Source organism: Camelus ferus, chromosome 12, assembly GCF_009834535.1.
Source record: "Camelus ferus isolate YT-003-E chromosome 12, BCGSAC_Cfer_1.0, whole genome shotgun sequence".
In the NCBI taxonomy this organism is placed as follows: domain Eukaryota; kingdom Metazoa; phylum Chordata; class Mammalia; order Artiodactyla; family Camelidae; genus Camelus; species Camelus ferus.
Genome location: NC_045707.1, coordinates 37,382,328 through 37,402,185, shown reverse-complemented (window position 1 = coordinate 37,402,185; position 19,858 = coordinate 37,382,328). Strand labels below are relative to the sequence as shown.

At 36.6% G+C, this 19,858-nt stretch overlaps 1 protein-coding gene and 1 long non-coding RNA gene across 7 annotated transcripts in view; one reads left to right on the top strand and one right to left on the bottom strand.

Annotated features, from left to right (window-relative positions):
• RIC8B (RIC8 guanine nucleotide exchange factor B) overlaps window positions 1-19,858 on the top strand; it is a 97,498-nt gene that overhangs the window by 68,618 nt on the left and 9,022 nt on the right. For 3 of the 6 annotated variants that reach the window (XR_004324646.1, XR_004324647.1, XM_032493400.1), the window contains exons 8-9: window positions 3,514-3,658; window positions 13,406-13,525. Coding sequence is in view for 3 of the 6 variants with exons in the window: in XM_032493400.1 (XP_032349291.1) it covers window positions 3,514-3,658; window positions 13,406-13,525 (265 nt within the window). In the remaining 3 variants the exon portion in view is untranslated. Of the gene's footprint in view, window positions 1-3,513; window positions 3,659-13,405; window positions 13,526-16,443; window positions 16,528-19,858 lie in introns of all 6 variants that reach the window. The other 3 variants (XR_004324645.1, XM_032493401.1, XM_032493402.1) reach the window with 2 other exon arrangements.
• Window positions 1,469-18,803, bottom strand: LOC116667678. The gene is made up of 3 exons (XR_004324649.1): window positions 18,793-18,803; window positions 15,102-15,103; window positions 1,469-2,201 (listed from the first exon to the last, which is right to left on the bottom strand). It is a non-coding gene; the product is annotated as an uncharacterized LOC116667678 (long non-coding RNA).

Here is a 19,858-nt window from a genome sequence, read left to right as displayed (position 1 = left end):
ATCTTTAATGAAAGAGCAAACATTTGTGCCCTCTATGAATTCAGTGTGATGAATACACTATCTTGTGGATTTCTCCACATAAAGGAATAATTTTAGTACAGTGTGGTAAGTGCTATAAGAGAGGAATGTGCCAGGTACTATAGCAACCTGGAAGAAGGAATGATCAGTTGGTGTGGACAAGGTCAGAGAAATGTGAAACAGACTTGGTATGTAAAGAAAAGAGACTAGTTCAAAGTGTGAGGAATCCATAGTGCACAGGAGTAACAGGAGATGAGTATGGGAAATAAGGCAGAGGCTAGAAAATGAGGATCCCTTTAGGCCCTGTTTTAGAACTTGAGCTCTAGCCTTTAGGGAGTAAGATATTAGAGGTTTTATCCAGGAAGGTGATAACATCATATTTTTGCTTTACAAAGATATAATAGGTAGTTTTGTGGAACAAGGAATGGAAGGGTGTGAGACTGAAATAGGACGACAAGTTTGAGGAAGCTTTGAGCATAGGATTTCAAAAACTCACAGTATTTAACTGAAAGGAAAAGGACTGCAAATCCTTCTCTGTGTAACAGAAGGGGGGATGGTTTCTGGGTAGAATCTGACTCTGCCATTCTTTCTCCTTAATAAGAGAGCAAACCCCCCTTTGTTGTTTTCATAGTAGAGTGTGATAAAACCCATGTTTGTATAAACAATAATGCCATTTCTACCAGTGCAGTTCTGACTTTGCACTGTGCTGCTGTGGTTGCTTTCTTCTGTTCATAGTGCCCTCCAGCACCCTGATAAAATTATGGTGAAATATTTCTTGCAACTTTCTGACTGAATGCTGATGTTTCCTTCTGCATCAGTTTCGCCTAACTGCATGGATGAGTACTGTGGGGAAAAAAATACATTTATGTTTCTTTTATTTTTTAAGGACCACCCAGAAGGTCTTTTGTTTGCCTTAGCAGCTCACCTTAACATCCAAATTCAGTCCATTTTCCTTTCATACTTTCCCAATATCAAATAGGATGTTTTATAGTATATTTGAAAATAGACTAAAAAGTCACTAGAAACATTCCACCAAATAATGTCAGTCAGAACTTCACAAAGAAAATGCCTCTCACTGTAAGGATTTTGTAGTCCATTTGTCTCCTCTTCCCCAACCTCCATTTTTAAGTATTTTATCTTATTAAGCAAAAGTTCATTTTATTTTTAAACTATTGGCTATAGCCTCATCTACATATTCTAAAGGCAAGGTATGTCTAAAATAGTCTTTGTAAACTCAAACTGACACAGAGTTGGCACAAAATGTTTGTCCCAGTGAATGAGCAGTAAACATTATTTTCGTAAAAATGCTAGGTATTTCTATTATTAACTTCCAGGAGGATTTTCTGCATAAGAAAGCAGGTTAATTAGTGTTCTGCTGACTTCTTTTTAATCTGTTTTGGCCTTTCATAAACTCTGCATTCTTAAACTGTTTTAATCTTTAGCCATTGTAGGTGGTTATTTACATTGTTTCTTTTTCTTTTTTTTTTTTTTTTTTTTTTACTGTTGCTATTATATTTTTTAGGTATACTTATTTAAACCATTTATTCACATCATCTCAAATTGGACTTTCACAATTTCAGTTAATATTTCTTTTCTAGAATCACTAAACATCCTTATTTGTTTAAAAATAAACCTTGTTTAAAAACTTACAATGGATCATTATCATGTGGGTTAAGATCTGTTCTCCTTCGGCCTCAGTGACTTTGTATCTGACCATGTCATCAAGGTCATGAATATTAAGAATACCTGTATACAGTGGATAGTCACTTCCCGTAATAACTCATTAAGAGTCCACTAATTTATCTAAATCACTCCATCTTGTGGAGGCACTGATGGCAAGAGAGGGCATATCAGATTTATTCAGAGGGCTTTCAGATTATACCATGACCCCTCATTAAATTCTAATCATTCTACTCAGTACCCACTGAGAATTATTACCAAAGAGACCACAGTTACCAGTAGGTTTTAACTCAGAAAATAGTTGAAAGTGACTAGTGTAAAACTTTATTTAATCCACTTACATAATTAATCCTTATTTCCTCTTGTACGAATTTCACCAGTTTGCAGCATCTTTTGAAAGCAGGACTTCCTTTTATTTGCCTCTAAACTCCCTGTTTTCAGTGTCAAGGGAAGTACCCTCCAGTTCAAGTATTTGAAAATTTAATGAAGAGCTCTATCTTGGACTATTCACCCTACATCCTATCCATGCCCTTCATGATTTCATACTGATTGTATGTATCCCCTTTCCTTACCCATCTAGTTCCTTATCCACTGCCCCTTACAGGTCCCCAAGGTCATTTTAAACGCCCTCTTCTGAATCTTCTCCAGCTTTATTTTGTCTTTTTTAAGGTAAGTTATCTGAATTATGGTAGTATTTCAGATGTAGATTTTATGGAAGACTTTATATGTGGATAAGATATGTAGTGCTTTGTTTTGTTTCCTACAGTTGTCTTTAGAATGACATATTTTTTTGAAAGCCTTAAGTAACTTTTGCCATTTTTTATCTTTTGGTTGAATGTTCTCGTGTTCACCTTGAAACTGTACCTAAAGAAAAGAAAGTGTTTCTAAATAAAGCTGCTAGTGACTGCTTAGTACCTTCCTTTAAAGTATTTAGAAATCAAGAAATTCCTACAGTTTAAGGTTCCCCTTACATTGATGAACTGATGACAAGTAATATAGAGGACCTGCCCCAAACGCTTCACTGGGTTTTTTTGGTTGTAGTCGTTGTTGACTAAGATAAGCCTAAAATTGCCATTTTACGTTTTACCTAATATTACCAGGGAAAAAGAACATGTGTTTACTTTGTACCAGATACTTTTCTAAGCACTCTGCATGTATTTACCTGTGAGGTAGATGTTATTCCAATTCTCCAGATTTGACAGTTGGAGTAAAGAGCTGCAAAATAATTTACCCAAGATCAACTTGCTAGTAAGTGGTATAACCATTATTAAAATCCAGCAACTCCTGGGCCTGCCTTCTCAATGGGTAGCATGTACTTACATATTGTTGCTGACTTCTTTGAAAAAGCAGTAACTTAGCCTATCCCATTTGCTAATACCCTCAAGTTTTCTTATTTCTTATACTCCTTCCCTCCAATTCTTATAAAGGGAATAAGAAAGATTTTACATTAAGTGCTAAAATCCCAGTCTGGCTTTTATTAACTTTCTAGTCATCATGTCTCTGAAACTGGATAAAGAAATAATATTTGAGATCAGAAACTAAAAACATCACCCTTTACCCCGTGGGTGGCCCTGTGGTCACAAAGGCCCCACTCCTGTCACAAAGTATATTCGAAACAGCTCCATTTGAATTTCTGATACCTGAAAAAAAGTCTCTCCTCAGAGACTACTACTACCACACTTTGAAAACCTCTCAATTTTAAGATTTATTGCTGTGGCATATATCTCCAACCTCCCTGTGTTGGTGTAGTTGGTGATTATAGTGAGCACCCAAGGATTCCTGTTTCCTGTCTAAAAATCTATTCTGTTTTTGCAGTGGATAGCCTGCTGAAGTACACCGGCTATGGGAATGCTGCAGGACTGTTGGCGGCCAGGGGCCTCTTGGCTGGAGGACGAGGAGATAATTGGTACTCAGAGGATGAGGACACAGACACTGAAGAATACAAAAATGCAAAACCAAAGTATAGTATCACATTTCTTTTTATCTAGCTATGTCTGCCTTTGAGTTGGTTATTTGCCTTTCACTTCCTTTGTCTTTCATTTTCCAAGTATTTCTTTTCTTTTGTGGATTTGGAAGCCTTCTCTTTAATAGTGTTTTTAGAGGCAGTTTCACAGCCAGTGCTTTAGAGAATGACTTCAAGTGATTGAGGAAGGATAACATTGCAGGAAATGTTCTGCTGCATGATATTTTCAACATGCTCATTATCCTCTCCTAAGTATTAAAAGAGGTAGTGTTAATAAATATCTACCGTCATATACTTAAAAGATACTGTTGCTTATTTTGTGCTTTCCTTTTCATAGGTTGAGATTTTATAAGGTGTAACCAAGACCAAGTATTTAAGTTGGTTATTTGATGCTACCATCTTTCTCAGAAATCTAAATGTAGGTTCCATACATTCTGATCTTTCCTCTTGCATAAAAGCCCTTATGAGTCAATAAAATAAAGCAAAAGGCACATTACCAGGAAAAGGGAAGAAGTCTGGCTCTATGGTAGGGTTTAATCAAATACTTAGGGAATCATCTTTTAACGGAGGCATTAGTATGCTGGATAGGCAAACCGGAGACTCTGTCACGTTTTCCCTGAGTCAGTGCTTACAAATTAAAGACACTGATTGTTTTTTATCCCAAAACAAACCGCCTCTCTCTTCTTTTCCCTTCCAATCCTTTCATCCCCCTCTCAACTCCAACCCCAGGTAAATTTCATAGTGTTCACTTATTAGGAGTCATTTAAGCTCAAGTTTTCTGGTTTTCATTACTGAACGTTAGGATGCCCCATACGACATTATCAATAATGATATTAATATATGCTATGTTTTCTACTGACAGTCTTCTAGAGGGTGGTATGAATTATGTAGTAGTTGATCAGGGACTGAAAATCATTATCTGCAAAATTAGGCCCTTCTTTAAATATAGACTGTGCCTTATTTACATGAAAATAATGGGTCGTCAGAAGGTAAAAGAAAATCTATTTGAGACATTAAAATACACCACTTGAAAAGCCTCATTTTTTAATGAAGGTAGAAATTACATTCAGCATTCAGTGTGTCCTAGGGTATGTGGACATAGTCAACTAAGGTATAAAACTCTTGAGTACTCTTGGATGGCTGATACCATTGCATTTCAATGTGTATTGTTGATTTTGTTTGGTAGATGACTTCTGTAACAGTGATGGTCATATATCTAGCAAGCACAAGAATGCTACTATAGCAAGAAGGGGCTCAGAGAAAGTATAAGAACACTGGGTCTCTCCCAATAACATGGGAAACAGAAATGTGTTACATCATGGAAATGATGTTAGATTTCAATAGAGTACCGTTTGTTTAAATCAAGGACCATGATGTTTGATATTGTTATTGTCATGGCTCTCTGTCTTAGAAAGTTTCTATACTTAGGCCTTACATCCCTGGTTGAAATCTTTTTCAGCCTTTGGATCTGGCCAGTACCATTCATAGGAATGGTATGTTACTGTGGCCAGAATAATCACCATTGTGAAATCTTGCTGTGTTTCTTAAACATTGCTCATTACATGTGTATGTTTTTCTCATATAGCATCACATCTTCCCCCTTCAGATAGATTTGCATCTGTTTATTTCTTGCCTCTTTCAGGTGAAACAGTGTGGTGGGATGTTTCATTTGTTCATTTAAAATACTTACTAAAATGGTCCCACGGAAGGAGTGGTGAACAAAGCACTTTGCAAGCAAGACAGTCCTTTGTGTAGTGATCCACAGAGCTCAAAGAACTTCTTCCTTAAAAACTGTTACGAAAATTGTTATGAAAACCTCCCAATCTAGTCAAGCTTAGAAAGTCAGCATCTGAAAGAATCTCTTACTCCCCTACCCGCTGATTACTCTTCACCAGTCAGCACTCCCAGGATCACAGTCTACTTTTCTTATGGTGCATTTATTCACAGTGCTGGTATTGGCAGAAGCAGAGAAAGTATCCTTCATCCACTTGGCCCTCATTGCATTGTCAGAAATGCAAGTGGATTCTGATTAATGCACCAGGGTAACCTGTAATCCTTTAGTGGAATCTGAAACTAAGAATTGTATGGAGCATACATTCAGGCTGTGAGAGACAGTTAATATCACAACGGTCTTTTTTGTGTCAAAATAAATGTATTTAATGGACTGGAAATGGCTTTCTACAACTAACACACTTAGACAAAATACACACATAGAATCAAGTTACACGCCACACAGGTTTTTGGTGTATGTCTAGCTGTGTTTATTTAAGGTTTTCAGATAAGCTTTGGTCCTGTATCAGAAAGAAACCAAATTTCTAAATTCTAACTTTCATACCTGTTTCTTTTATGCCTCTGAGCATAGAGGCCCCTTGACTTTATAGGTGGTATTGGTACAGCATTCAGAGCATCAATTGAAAGATGTGTATTTAATGACGTTTGGCTCATTTTAGACCAGTTGCTTTCAGGCAGGGTATGCTATATAGGAGTCGATGGGTCAAAAAAAGTATCTTTAAAGGGCTGTGCTGTGGAGGGGCAGAAGGAAGGGATGGCCAAGGAGGGCAGAATTCTAGGATACCTCTTTATATTCTTAACACCCCACACTAGCTCACAATCACACCCAAAAGATTAAAATCATTAAACTAAGCAAGCACAAGAATGGTTTCCTTCTTGAACATATATCTCTTAGCAGTATAGATAGTTTCTTCAGCACAAAAGACTTTTTCTTTTGTCATGCTGCTTTAAGTAAAGTTCCATTATAACTGTCTCCATATGATAGGGCTATACAAATGAAAAAATATCTTTGGTTTTAATACTTCTTGAAGTAAATGAACCACAAACTAGGACTTGAAGATCTTTCTCTTTGCCTAGTTTGGACTGTGGTGATATATTTATGTGTAATAGGATTTAACTAGCATTTCTAGGAACTGGAATTTATTTACTGTAAGCAATGAAACACAACCTAAATTCAGACCTCTAAAGACTAGACTTGAAAGTAAAATCTTTGCCCTTTCTGCTATGTATACTGGTTAACTAGCCTTTGTGATATTTACAGTCACACTAGTTTTACACTTTCAAAGTTGAATTCTTTAATTGTTCTTTGGTATTTTAATTTGGGTAAATGGCCAGCAAGAGGTGTGTTAGCTGAACTACAGTATTGAGCTTTGCTTTAGGCTTCATTTCCTATAGATTCACAACCATAATTTTCTATATTCTTTATATCAAGGATATTACTCTAATCCAGCAGCCCAACACAGGAAGCATTATAAAGCACTATAATTTAAAAAGATAATTTGGAGCTTTTTAAGTTGCCTACATGCAGCTTGGTATTTGTGTATGTATATGTATTCAGTTTGTCTATTTGTATGGCTGATACATGATAGACACTTATTATTTGATAAAATAAGTGAAAGAATTATACCCCATTACCCTGTTTCTTCGCATTGCTAATAGGATGCAAATACTTGGAGTAGGATGTTGTTTCATAACTTACTCTACTTCTTTAATGTGGAATCAGTCTTACATTTGTATGGTAACTCTCAAATTACTTGAGACATTTTCACCTCAGTCACCATTATTAACTGGTGTCTCCAAACTGTCTTATGTCTGGATTTAACCATAGCAAACTCCACAAAACACCTAGTTGTTGTGTGTCTTCTTTTGTTAATGAGGACTGCCCCTGCAGCTCCATAGTGATGATTTAACTTAATAGATTAACTCACTGGATCATCAAAGGCCTTCTGACTTATTTGTTAGCAAGTAGCTCACTTAATGCTAATAATAATAGCTGATGTGTTTACTGAGTACCTAATAGGTGTCAGGTACTGTTCTAAGAACTTTCCTGATATTATTTCATTTAATCTTCACAGCAAACCTTTGGGATAAGGTTATCCCCATTTTACAGGTATGGAAACTAAAGATCAGTGGTTTCCAGGACATGTCTGTGAGTTAATGAGTGGTCAGGTGGCCTAACTCCAGAGCTGGTGTTTTTTTGGAATTTATATACATTAACGTTGTGCAGCCATCACCACCATCCATCTCCATAACTTTTCATCTTCCCCAACAGAAACTCTATCCATTGCCTCTCCCCACAGCCCTTAGTAACTACCATTCTACTTTCTGTTTATATGAGTTTGACTAGGAACCTTATATAAGTAGAATCTAAGGACCTCATATAAGTGAAATCATATAGAACATTTGTTCTTTTGTGACTAGTGTCTTTAAGATTCATCCATATTATATAGCATGTGTCAAATTTTCCTTCCTTTTTAAGGCTGAATAACATTCCATTGTATGTATATACTACATTTTGTTTATCCGTTCATCCATCAGTGGATACTTGGGTTGTTTCCACCTTTTGGCTGTTGTGGATAATGCTGATAGGAACATGAGTGTACGGATATCTGTTCAAGTCCCTGCTTTAACTTCTTTTGGGTATATATCCAGAGTGGAATTGCTGGATCATATGGCAGTTCTATATTTAATTTTTTGAGGTGCTCCATACCATTTTATATTCCCACCAGCCATGCATAATAAGCGTACTAATTTCTCCACATCCTCGCCAATACTTACTAGTTTCTGTGTTGTTTTTTTCAATAGGATAGCCGTCCTAACAGGTATGAAGTCAAAGCTTTTGTCTTAACTGCTATATATATTCTTCTTCAAGCCAATCAAAGGGAGAGATGAGTTTGCCCTTCACATGGTTTCCCTGTTCTTGGAGCATCTGTTATCTTTCTTTGATATAACCAAAGCAGAAAATTAAGGAAAGAAAAAATATTTTTATAAACCCTGATATCCCCAAAAGCTGTAAGTTCTATTCAGTTCATTCTGATTCAATTAAATCTGTCAGGTAATTCTGGCTTTACCTTCATAATACATTCAGAATCCAGTCATTCCTTACTGCCATCACTGCTACTATTCCAGTCCAAGCTAAAACTTTATCTCCCTCCAGGATCATTTTAAATTAGCCTCCTAACTGGTCTTGTTGCTTCTACCTTTGTGAGTCTTCAGTCTGTTCCCAACACTGCAGCCAGCGTAATTCTTGTTAATGTAAGTCAGACGTTATCACTGCCCAAACTCTACAATGGCTAAAAACCAAAGTCACTGCAGTGGTGTGCTTGCACCCCTTTTCACTGTGCTATCACCACACTGGGCTCTTCATTGTCATGCTGCAGACACACTTCTTTCTGAGGCCTTTGCATTGACCATCAATAGCCGCGTGTCTCACTCCCTCACCTCCTTCAAGTCTTTACTCAAACACCATCTTCCTAGTGAAGCCTATTCTGCCCCCTATTAAAAATTGCAATTCCTACCTACACCCACCACCTTGTACTTCTTTCCTTATATTGCTCTTTTTTCTTCATAGCACTTAGCACCTTCTAACATACCATATAATTTACTTATTCATTTAGTCTGTTTTCCCCACTAAAAGATAAAGCTCCATGAGAGAAATTTTTTTGTTCACTGAGATGTCCCCAAAATAATGCGTGGCATACTGTAGGCGCTCAGTAAATTTTTGTTGAATAATATTTTGAGTTGTTGAATAAATAAGTTTGTCAGCCCCTTCTCAGCATTAGGATACCAAGACAACTGAGGTCCTTGCCCTTACCAAGCTATACATGTAGTTGGGGAATGGGAGCCAGGGAATGGAGTTCAAGAAAAACAGGATATGGTAAATATCCACTCTGTTCTTTTTATTGTTTTGTGGGCGGCAGATACTATGGAGAGTTTTTCCTGGAAAGGCATTTCTAATTTCATTTGCATATAATGTCTCCTTTCCCACCCCACCTGCCCTCTTCTTCCCTGACAGTCTGGGCTCACAAATGTCTTTTCCCATAAATCCTGATCCCTTTCTTAGATTGTCACCCCATAGGCTACATTTAGCCCACAAGTAGGTTCTGCTTGACTTGCCTGACGTTGCATTGGTTATTTGGTTTTGTGTTTTTATTCTTTTGTTTTACATAGTGCTTCTTAAAATAAGAATTCAGATATTTCAGATGAAAATTTGGATTTCTAACTTCTTTTGAAAAACCAGAAGTTCTGATAACATTAGGCCTGCATTCTCACATGGCAGCTGATTGATGGAGTTGAGTGGCTGTGGTCCCTGTCATATCAGGCATATCAGATCATACCTTTGATCTGATAACATATTTTTTCATTCATTTTATCTGCCTAGCCCCTGCAGGGATCTGACCTTATAGCCTCTTTATTAACCATAATGCTTTGAATAAAATGTAACCCGCATTTTTTAGAGCTAGAAGTTAACTTCCATACAGCTCAGGGAACATTTAATCGCTTTTTTTTGTTAAGTGAACTAGTATAGTATTGTTGATGTTGGCCAAATAAGGCAACAATTTGAAGACAAAAGTCTTGAAATATAATTCAGCTTTGATGCATATGTTCATATACTTATATCTTTTTAGTATGTCTTAATGCTTTTGTCTCCAGGCCCATAGCTGCTGTCAGTTCATATAATGGCCTTATATAATACAGAATTCTCAATGAAATATCACACATATACACAGATACAAGTTCAGATACTTCTTGTCACCTAACTGGAAGACACATAATCACAGGATTAGAGTGCTACAAAGATGGAGGAGGGGAGCAGAGACATGGTGGGAAAAATTATGATAAATATAATATTACCCAATAAAATATCCACCAGTTAGTGTACTTAAAGCATCTTAGGAGTCAGAGCCTTGGAACAAAAAACCGGTCCCATAATTTCAGTGTTAAGATCCTGAAACCTGGAAAAGTTAAGACTCAGACAATGTACTGTTTGAGGTTATAAAGGTAGCAAGTGTTTGTCCAACCAAAAACTCATCTATTTTATGAAACCTCACTCCATTGTTGTGGTGGTGACTACTATTTGCTTTCTCTTCCTCTGGGTAGGGAAACTACATGAGATTGGTTTGAAGTGGGGAGCATGAGGGGAGATAGTATCCAAGCCTGCCTCCTGCCCCCAGCACAACTGGCATTTTACCTGTAAGAGAATGGCATAGTCCAGTGTCCCAATTTTTGTTTTCTGTGGCATTGTTTACATTCTTCTAGTACCAGGAGAAAAAAAATGTGTCTTTAAAGGAAAAAAATGAAACCTGAATCCTTGGAGTGACTTTGAGGATTTGGAATGTTTTACTGCATTGGTAAAGGATGGTAAGTTCTTACTCTGTAAGAGTGAATTTCTGGCTGCTACTTTTATGCTCAGTGAACAAAGAATTTTGTGACTATAGTAGCTAATTTCAGAGCAAGCCATTAAATCATTTTAGCAGCAGCAAAACTTGAGGTCAGCTTATGGAAGAGATATCATGTCCACTAAGCCCTTAAGAGAACCAAGAAAAGAATCAGATGTGCCAGTCCAGGAATTCATGTCCTGACTTTGTGTGCTGTTGTATCCACAATACACAAAGCTGACCAGTATGTCCTCCTGAGACTTATTTTTTCCCCTGAGGCACATGATGGCTTGTGCTAATGTCATTATATGCTAAAACTATCTGTAGATCTGATTTTTTAAGTCACCCTTCCATTGAACTTGAGGAGAGAAGCCTTCTCTCAAGGGACAAATGAGCGTAATCTACATAGTTAACATATCTACTACCTTCCCTTATGCTTTCTTCTAAGGCCCTATTTCCTTTGTCTGCTTGGGAAGTGGTATGTGCCTATAATAAGCACCTTTACTTATTTATAAGACTAGTTTTTCTAATTTAGCAGGCAGCAGAAAAGAAACCAGTGAAAATATATACCATTGTTACATGCCTAAGCAAATAACAGATGGATAGTGGAACTGAATTTTCAGTATGGCATCTAGATACTTCTTGAAAGCCCTGTAGTTCTCAGAAGCCTTGTCTGGGTCCTCTTTGTTCTTGACTTCTGGGAAATGTGATGACCCCATTTAGCGTTTTTGTTAATGGTCACTAACTCAGAGGCCTTTTTCTCTTCTCTTATGAGCACCTGAAAAAAAAAAAAAAAAGGAGAGGGGCTAGTGGCACACAATGAGTATCTCAAGTAGGTACTGTAGCCCAGTGGTTCTTAACCTCATTGTGTATCACAATCACCTGGGGGGGGTTAAAAAAAAAAAACAAAAACAGATATAGTTGATATCCAGTGAGACCCAGGCCTCTTCACTATCAAGTTTCTCAAGTGATTCGAATGTACAGCCAAGGCTCAGAATCACTGACAAGCCTGTGGGTTTTCACACTATTTCCCCAGAGTTCCTGAAAGTGCCTTTTAGGGGGTACCTTAAGAGGAAGCAAGTGAGTGCGGACAAACAGAAGGGTTCTGGGCTCTCACTCCTGGCCTCTTCTGCCTGGGCAGTTCCACTTTTGTCTATTTCATAAATTAGCTTTCTGTGTAGATTTCATCTGTTAAAATAAGAAGGGTGCGGGGTTCCTTGCTTTGAAGGAAAAAAGTTTTTTAACCATGGCTCTAGACAAAGATCTTATGCAAGAATGGCAAAACATGTTTTAGATCCAGTTCCTAAGGATGGTGAGCACTGAGTCCTTCCACAGGAATCTGTGTGTCAGGTAGCCACTGAGGAATGTAGAAAAAGAAATCTTTTAGTAACAGGTAATAGTACCCAGTGACCTAGCCTTTGCTCCAAGTAAGAGAAGCCCTGCTCAGTAAAGAAAGTTAACTTGTCCAAGTAAAGGTCTTAAGCAGGGCGGGCAAGCTAGCCACCAGAGGATCTAATTGATTGCAGTGTCTTAGTTTGGGCTCACATGATTCTTTCCCCCCATTTAGGCTAGTGCTGTTCTCCATTTTACCCCAGTGCTCACACTCTACATTATTTATACTTGATCAATTCACTCACTTGCTTATCCTTAAGGCCTGGCCCCTGAAAGTATGTGTTTGTAGACCCTAGAAAGTAATTTATTGGCAATTTGCTGTTTGCAGGGATATTTCATTTGATCATTAAAAACATACTGTCTGTACTTGGCTGGTAGAAAATGCTATAACCTCTTGTCTGCTTCCCTAGAAAGCTGTTTAAACTATAGATATTTAGCAGCCATTGAAAGAATTATCTTTTATTTCACCTCTTCAAAAAAAAAATGTGGCTTTTATCTGAGAGGATAGCTTGGTTTGATATTAGAACTTCATACAAAGTTTATGGAATGTATTAATTTTAAGTACTTTATTAAATCTGTTTCCAGAAAGCCAGATGGTATACCTGTCTCTTGGTAGACTAGATTTCATTCATTTTTTAATCTAGGTTAGATCAAATCTAAAATTGTTCTTCTGCTTTATCTTCTATTATTTAAACACTCATTGCCTTCTGTGGTCTCACTAACGGACTAATTTCCTGAGATTATAAATTGGCATGCTTTCATTTTCAGATTCCAACCTCTCTGTCATCATTTTTCCAATTTTTTTTGACATATTTGTTTTTATGCTGTATCACAAAATAGATTTCTCCTTCTCTGAAATCATTTGTCCCCTATATAATTAATTAAGCTGTGCATCCAAAGATATTTATCCTAACGGCACCAAATTCCTTATTTTTAAAAAGCAGCCATGCCTTTAAAAAAAAAAAAAAAGTTGGCAAGTTAGCTGTCACCCATTTCCCAAAGCAAACTAGTAGGAAAAGTCAATTTTTAAAAAATACCTATAGCAGTTCTATACCATAAAATTGCTATTGCCAATTTTTTGGCTATTATACTCTTTCTTATTGTAACTTACAACTTGGACCAGAAAAGTATAGAAAGAGCATAATTTGAAAACATACAGCATAACTTTTTTTTCTTTTTGTAGCATTAATCTTATCACTGGTCATTTAGAGGAACCAATGCCAAACCCCATAGATGAAATGACAGAAGAACAAAAAGAATATGAAGCCATGAAACTTGTCAACATGCTTGATAAACTTTCCAGGTATTGTATTCCCATACATTTTCTGCTTGGTTTCTAAAAGTGTTCTATTTCTTTGTCTCTCTCACTGAGAGTTACCATAGAACAGCAACTCTGGAAATCCATGTTGATTGGAACAGGATGGCCCAGGCAGCAGTAGTTCAGATCTCTCTTGGCTACCATGGTTCTTCTACATGTGCCGCTATGGATGTGCATTCTTAAACATTTAAACTCTCAAACCTAAGATAGTAACTACTGTGATATTTAACCAACTAACCTCCCTGTCTTCAAAAAGATGCTGTGAATTAGGTTCAGTGATTTTGCTGCTTCTTGTATTTTTTTTGTTTTAGTCTGTTTTGGTTTTTGTTCCAAATCATGATGCTTTCTTGTTCTTTTTTTTTTTTTTCCTTCATTTTTGATGTGCAAGTTTGCAATTCTATCTTTTTTGGGTTGCTTCTGAAACCAAGAATTCCAAAATGTCATGCACCCAGTAGGAAAAAGTGAAAAGGAATAGCTCAAATGAAGGGTTTTTTTTTGATAGCAAGCACTTGTATTAATTAGAGATTATAAAAACAATTTTCCCTTCCCTTCTTGCTTCACACCTCCTCCTCCTCCGAAAATAGCCAGTTTTGAAAATAATTAAGTCAAATACATACTAATAAGCAACCAGTCATCTTGGAGGAGTTATTAGAAAATATTAATTCCTTTCACACTTGCCTGAATTCCTCTATTTTCCAGTCATACATTGAGTCACTGTCTCCTTTAAGCCATCTTGAGTGAATGCTTCTGTGTGTTGGTGGCAGCTGCCACCAAATAGGTGAATTTCTTCTGGTCATCTCCTTTTTCACAACAGCTATGAAAAGGCTAGTGTCCCTCAGTCAAGAGAAGTAGCAATGGGAATGGGAAAGTCAGAATGCCAACCATTAAAGGGAAAGGTGTATAAAGCAACAAGCACAGGCCAAGAGTACAGCAGGAAGCTTAGAGTAGAAATGTTCAAAAACAAGAAGAGGCTGACATGGGAGTGTGACAAGTTAGGGTATTTAGACACTCTACAAAATCTAAGTTTTCAAATGATGCTGGTAATGTGGTAAAGTTATGTAGAAGTAAGTAGCTTCATTATCTACAAAGCTAGTATGACTAGAATTTAGCTGACTTCCAGTTAGTCCTTTTGAATTTTCATCCTTTTCCCAAGAATATTAGAATTTACAGCTAGCCAACTATGCTCACAATCTTCAAAAGACATTGTTACTTGTTATATACAGGCTGACCTGTAGGAGGCAGAATAACAAGTTCTGAATGAATATATAAAAATAAGATTTGTACTTCCAAAAGGACCTGATATGGCTAATGAAACACAGTGGTGTAAGTACAGCAGTTAGGATGAGAACAAACAGAGTCCATCTGGTAGAAGCTAGGGTGGGAAATGTTAACAAGGACCTAAGTGGAGCATCTATTAGTGTGAAGACAATGAACCAGTTGGGTTGCATAAATTTCATTTTCATAAATTTCATTTCAATAATATGAATTCTTAAAAGACAACATAGATGCTATCCAGCTGGCCCATAAACCCTGGATGAGTAAACACCCAGCCTGTGCCCACGACTCAGTCTGAAGGTGGTACTGACTTTCACATATATAATGCAAAGCAAATATGGCTTGTGTTGGCTTTGATAGTACCAGTTTCACCATGAAAGTTGAAGCTAAAGGCAACTGTGAGAATAGTCTTAAATCAAAGAGACTTTTTTCATGATGTGTAGTGGGTTTTTTACATTGTTCGCCTTTGTGTGCTTTCTAACACTCGCTCTGACTAATAACAATCAATGACAAAACTGTATGGAGATCAGCAGTGGGCATTCCAAAGCAGGAATGCAAAGAATGAAGCCATTCTTTATGTGTCTCATGTGTTTGTCTTAAGATTCTTCTCTCTCTTCACTGTTGTTTTGGGTTTTGTTTGTTTGTTTTTTGTTTTTTTTTTTTGAGGTTAAAAAAAAAGATGCCATAAAGCCAAAGTAGACTAAATTTAGTACAATTCAGGGAACATTTTTAAGCAGCAACTCTGTGCAAGGCACTGTGCTAGGAAGATGAGGGAGATTCAGAAGTGAATGTGACAGCCTCTGCCTTTGGAAAAGTCACATTTTAGCGCAGGATATGGCTGTAATCTATTACTGAATACAAGGTAGAAGGAAGTAATGACAAAATAAGGTCTTTGTTGAACTGTGCGCACCCAGGAAAAGGAGCAGTTCATTCTGTCGGGATGAATCAGGGACTGTTTCACAGGGAAGGTAGCATTCATTGCTGATCCATGAAGTTTAAGAGGTACTGAATTGACAAATGGAGAAATGACCATTCATTCCAGGTAGAGGGAAATTTACTCTTGTTAATATGATAAATCTGTGTTATGCACATACTTCATCTTTCTTCCAAAGAGCTCAAGTTATTTTATCATTTGATCAGTATGTTATTAGATTTATCATTGGAGGAAACAAGGCCCAAAGAATTGCCCCAAACATTTCCAAGCTAATGACTGGTGAAAATCCATTTCCCTTCACAGTTTACAAACACTTTCACAATTACTGTCTTTCTAGCTAAAGTGAGACTAAGAACTTCATTTTCTAGAACTCAAGACCTTTGCTCTGTCCACTGTGCTACTGTGTCTGTCTGTTAGAGTCAGTGTTTGTGAGAACACTTCCTAATCATCCTCTTCAGCAATGTGTTATTGATTAGTTCCCTCAACTGTCACTCTAAGGATGTTCTGCATCCCACCAGGTCTTACTGTGCTAAGAGAGTACTGTAGCTTGTAGCTTTGTCTGATTAACTTTCCTTTCTAAAAATGAAATCATTTTCTCCTGGGCCTGAATTGAAAGGCATGCAAGTAAAGGATAGCATTGGAGGTGATGTGGCCAATGAATGGACGCTAGACACTTCCTTTTTTCCATCCGTAGGAGAGCAGATGTGAAGGACCTGCACCAGGATGGTGGTTAGCAACAGTGGCCCGTGCCAAAGCATTTACCAAAGTGATGACTAAGGTTGGTCATGCCAAGTACTGTTACTGAGCCTGGTGTAGGGTACAGATGTTATTTACCACCAAAACTGTAAAACCATCAGTGCAAAGATTAAAATTACATTTCGATGTTGCCTCCATGCTAGACATAGCCACTGCCTCAAGTTGCTCACCACTTGAGCAGCTTTATCTCAGCTAAATTTCCAAGGACACTAGATAGATTAGTGCTCAGGTATTTTTTTTCCATTGACTACTAACTGACAGTAGTATTCCAAGTGATTTCTTTTTTTTTTAGTATAAGGATTGTATTTGTGACAGATGTAGGTAAGGGAATTGGCAGTGGACCTGGAGGTCTTAAGAGTCTGAGAATAACCTGAACCCTATAAATCCCATCATGTCTAGCTAGTACAGTGCCTTGTACCCTATGGTTTCCCCAGCATGTGATAATGAAATAATGAACACGGTTGATTTCCCAAATTGGTTAATTTTTTGCTCAATAAAATAGCCTACATGGTTTAAAGACTTTAAAGTATATTCCTGTCAGTTCCATTTCTTGGCCAGATATCATGAAATTCAGATCTGGAAAGGCATTCCATAAGATACTTTGGCCCATGACTGGCTAATTTAAATACTGGGGTACATAATTCCTTTAATATAGAAATAATTATAATATTTATCAGACATAAGCATTAAGCCCTGAAGCATGAGATTATAGAAAGCTTCATTTGACATTTTTAATATGAAAACAGGTGGAAAAGGGGATGAAATTTGCCTGCCTCTCCATCTCCCCTTTCCTTTTCTGAATTGGAAAATAAGCCACTGCAACTTAAGCAGGAGATTAGAATGAGGATTGTGTATTGTGTGTGGTTAAGCAAGTCCAGTGTGGCTAATACAATTGCATTCACCTTAGCTACAGCACACAACTGACATGTAATAATGCAGCCTCCTCCACAGAAGGGGAGAGACAATTGATTGGCTTAAGCCTAAACTAACCAAGGGAAATAATATTTCAAGTTTCAGTTTTGTTTTGCCTTTCTAATCCCCTTTACTTTCTTAATTAGGACCAGGACTAATTAATCTTCTACCCTACCCTTACCCCATCACAGTTTAACAAGGTGCATTGCCTTTTTGCTTATATATTCTACTACCAAAATCTTCTAAAATTTACATTTATATAGATAATTGTTTTCCATTGCTTCCTTTTATCTACTCCTTATCCTATATATATACATATACATATATATATATATATATATATATTTTTTTTTTTTTTTTTTTTTTTTGCCAGCCATTGTGTAGTATTTGGGACATGGCTTTCTTAATAAATGCAAGTACCAAATACAGGAATAGTTCCCCTTTAATCTAAAGATGATTTTTGAACTTATTAAAGTTGGGACAGGTAATTTATGACTGAAAGTCATAATTATATAATTTTTTCCTTATAACTAAATTACTTTACTCCACTTACAAAAATAACTTTTGATTATACCAACCTTTATGATTAGTTAGTCAAAGAAATGTTTTTCAGATACATTTCAGAAATAGATCCAATTTTTACAGTATTGTGAGATACATTATAGGTACGAAAATGTAAAGATCTTAAAATTGTTTACATCAGAAAATCCTTTAGATCCACACTGTCCAGTATGGTAACCACTAGCCATATATGCCTACTGAACACTTGAAATGGGGGTAGTCTGAATTGGGATATCCTGTAACTGTTAAATACTTAGATTTTAAAAGATTCAGTACAAAAAGAGAATGTAAAATATCTCAGTTGTTTAATATGGATTTTATGTTGAAATAATATTTAATATATTGGGTTAAACAGATTATATTAAAATTAATTTTATCTTTTTCAATGTGGCTACTAGAACATTTTAAGATTACAAATAGCTTACATCATATTTCTGTTAGTGTTGTTCTATGTCATTAAAATGCACTGCATGGTTGCTTGGAAGTGCAATTAAGGGATCTTGGATCCAGTTAAACTAAAATACCCTTGAAGTGGTAGGGGTGAATTATTTTGAAAAACTTAGTATTGTGTATCTTCAGGTTATAGAGGGCCCCTCCACTAGCGAGACACCTCTAAGTAGGATGTCATATGACCTTTGGACTGCCTACTAGTAGTCATTGTCCTTTAACTCTGTAGTAGGAATGACTACTATGAACTCTTGGTTTAAGCACTAGCTGAAATGACTTCTGTCTGTTAGACAGACATCAAATAAGAATAATCTCCACTGACTCTATGCTCTCAGTCACCTTCCTCTAACTTTTAAGTCTTTCTAACTGGGAAGAGCATGGAAGAACTTCCATTTCTATTTTACTTAGTGTCAGTTAGCAAAATGAATATTAAGAGGTCAGCCTGCCAATTTTGGACAACAGGACAGAAAAGTTCTATAGAGAAATTACAAAAAAATAACACCTTCCCTTAAGGATAAAACTGAATTTTATTTTTTTAGCACTATATCTAACCTTTTTCTCTATATTTTCTTATCCAAACTGTATGTGATGTAGGTAGCAAATTTTTAGAAGCTTTGCATGTGATCTTCTAACAGAAATGAGAATAATAAAAGGCTAGTATTTATATAGTGCTTTAAAGTTTAAACAGTACTTCAATATATATTTCTCCACTGATTGTTAAAACAGCCCTATGAATTAGATTAGGCAAGGGATATTCTACTAAAGAGTAAATGGGAACAGTGATTAAGTGACTGAACCAAGATCAGGCATTTGGTTAATGACATAGCTGAGATTCAGTTCTTAGTCTTCAGATTCCAGATCTTACGTTATTTTGAAAAATTACTAATAGCTCTCAAATTTATCAGCGTGATTTTTAATAAGATGCTCAAAATTTTAAATAAATGCAAAGCACAAAGATAGCATATTTCCCTGAGAGGAAAATTAAGATTTGGAGGACAATCATTCCTGCTTTTTCATTCCATAGTTGATCCCTTCTCAAATATCATGTCAGGTGCTAAATAGCTTGTCTCAAAAACAAACAAAAACAGCTTCCTATGAAGAAAACCAGTAAAATTGCTATGATTCTCTGTTAACATAAAGTCTTTTAATTATTTTGAAAAGAGAATGATTATAGGTATTCTAAAAGGATTCCTTATAGGATTGTTTAGGCCACTCCCAAAGTGGAAGGACACGGTGTGGACAACATGTCATATCCATTTGTCTTGGGAATGATATTGTTATGTTATATATTCTTCCTCCCCAATTGTGCCCAACCCCAAAGCACAATGATGAGGCTGAGGGAGGGATCTCATAATCATTTTTGAAAGATGCAGCTTGAAGACCTTGAATTTGCTATGGAAAAGCTGCCACACACCTCTCCTCCCCACTGGGTT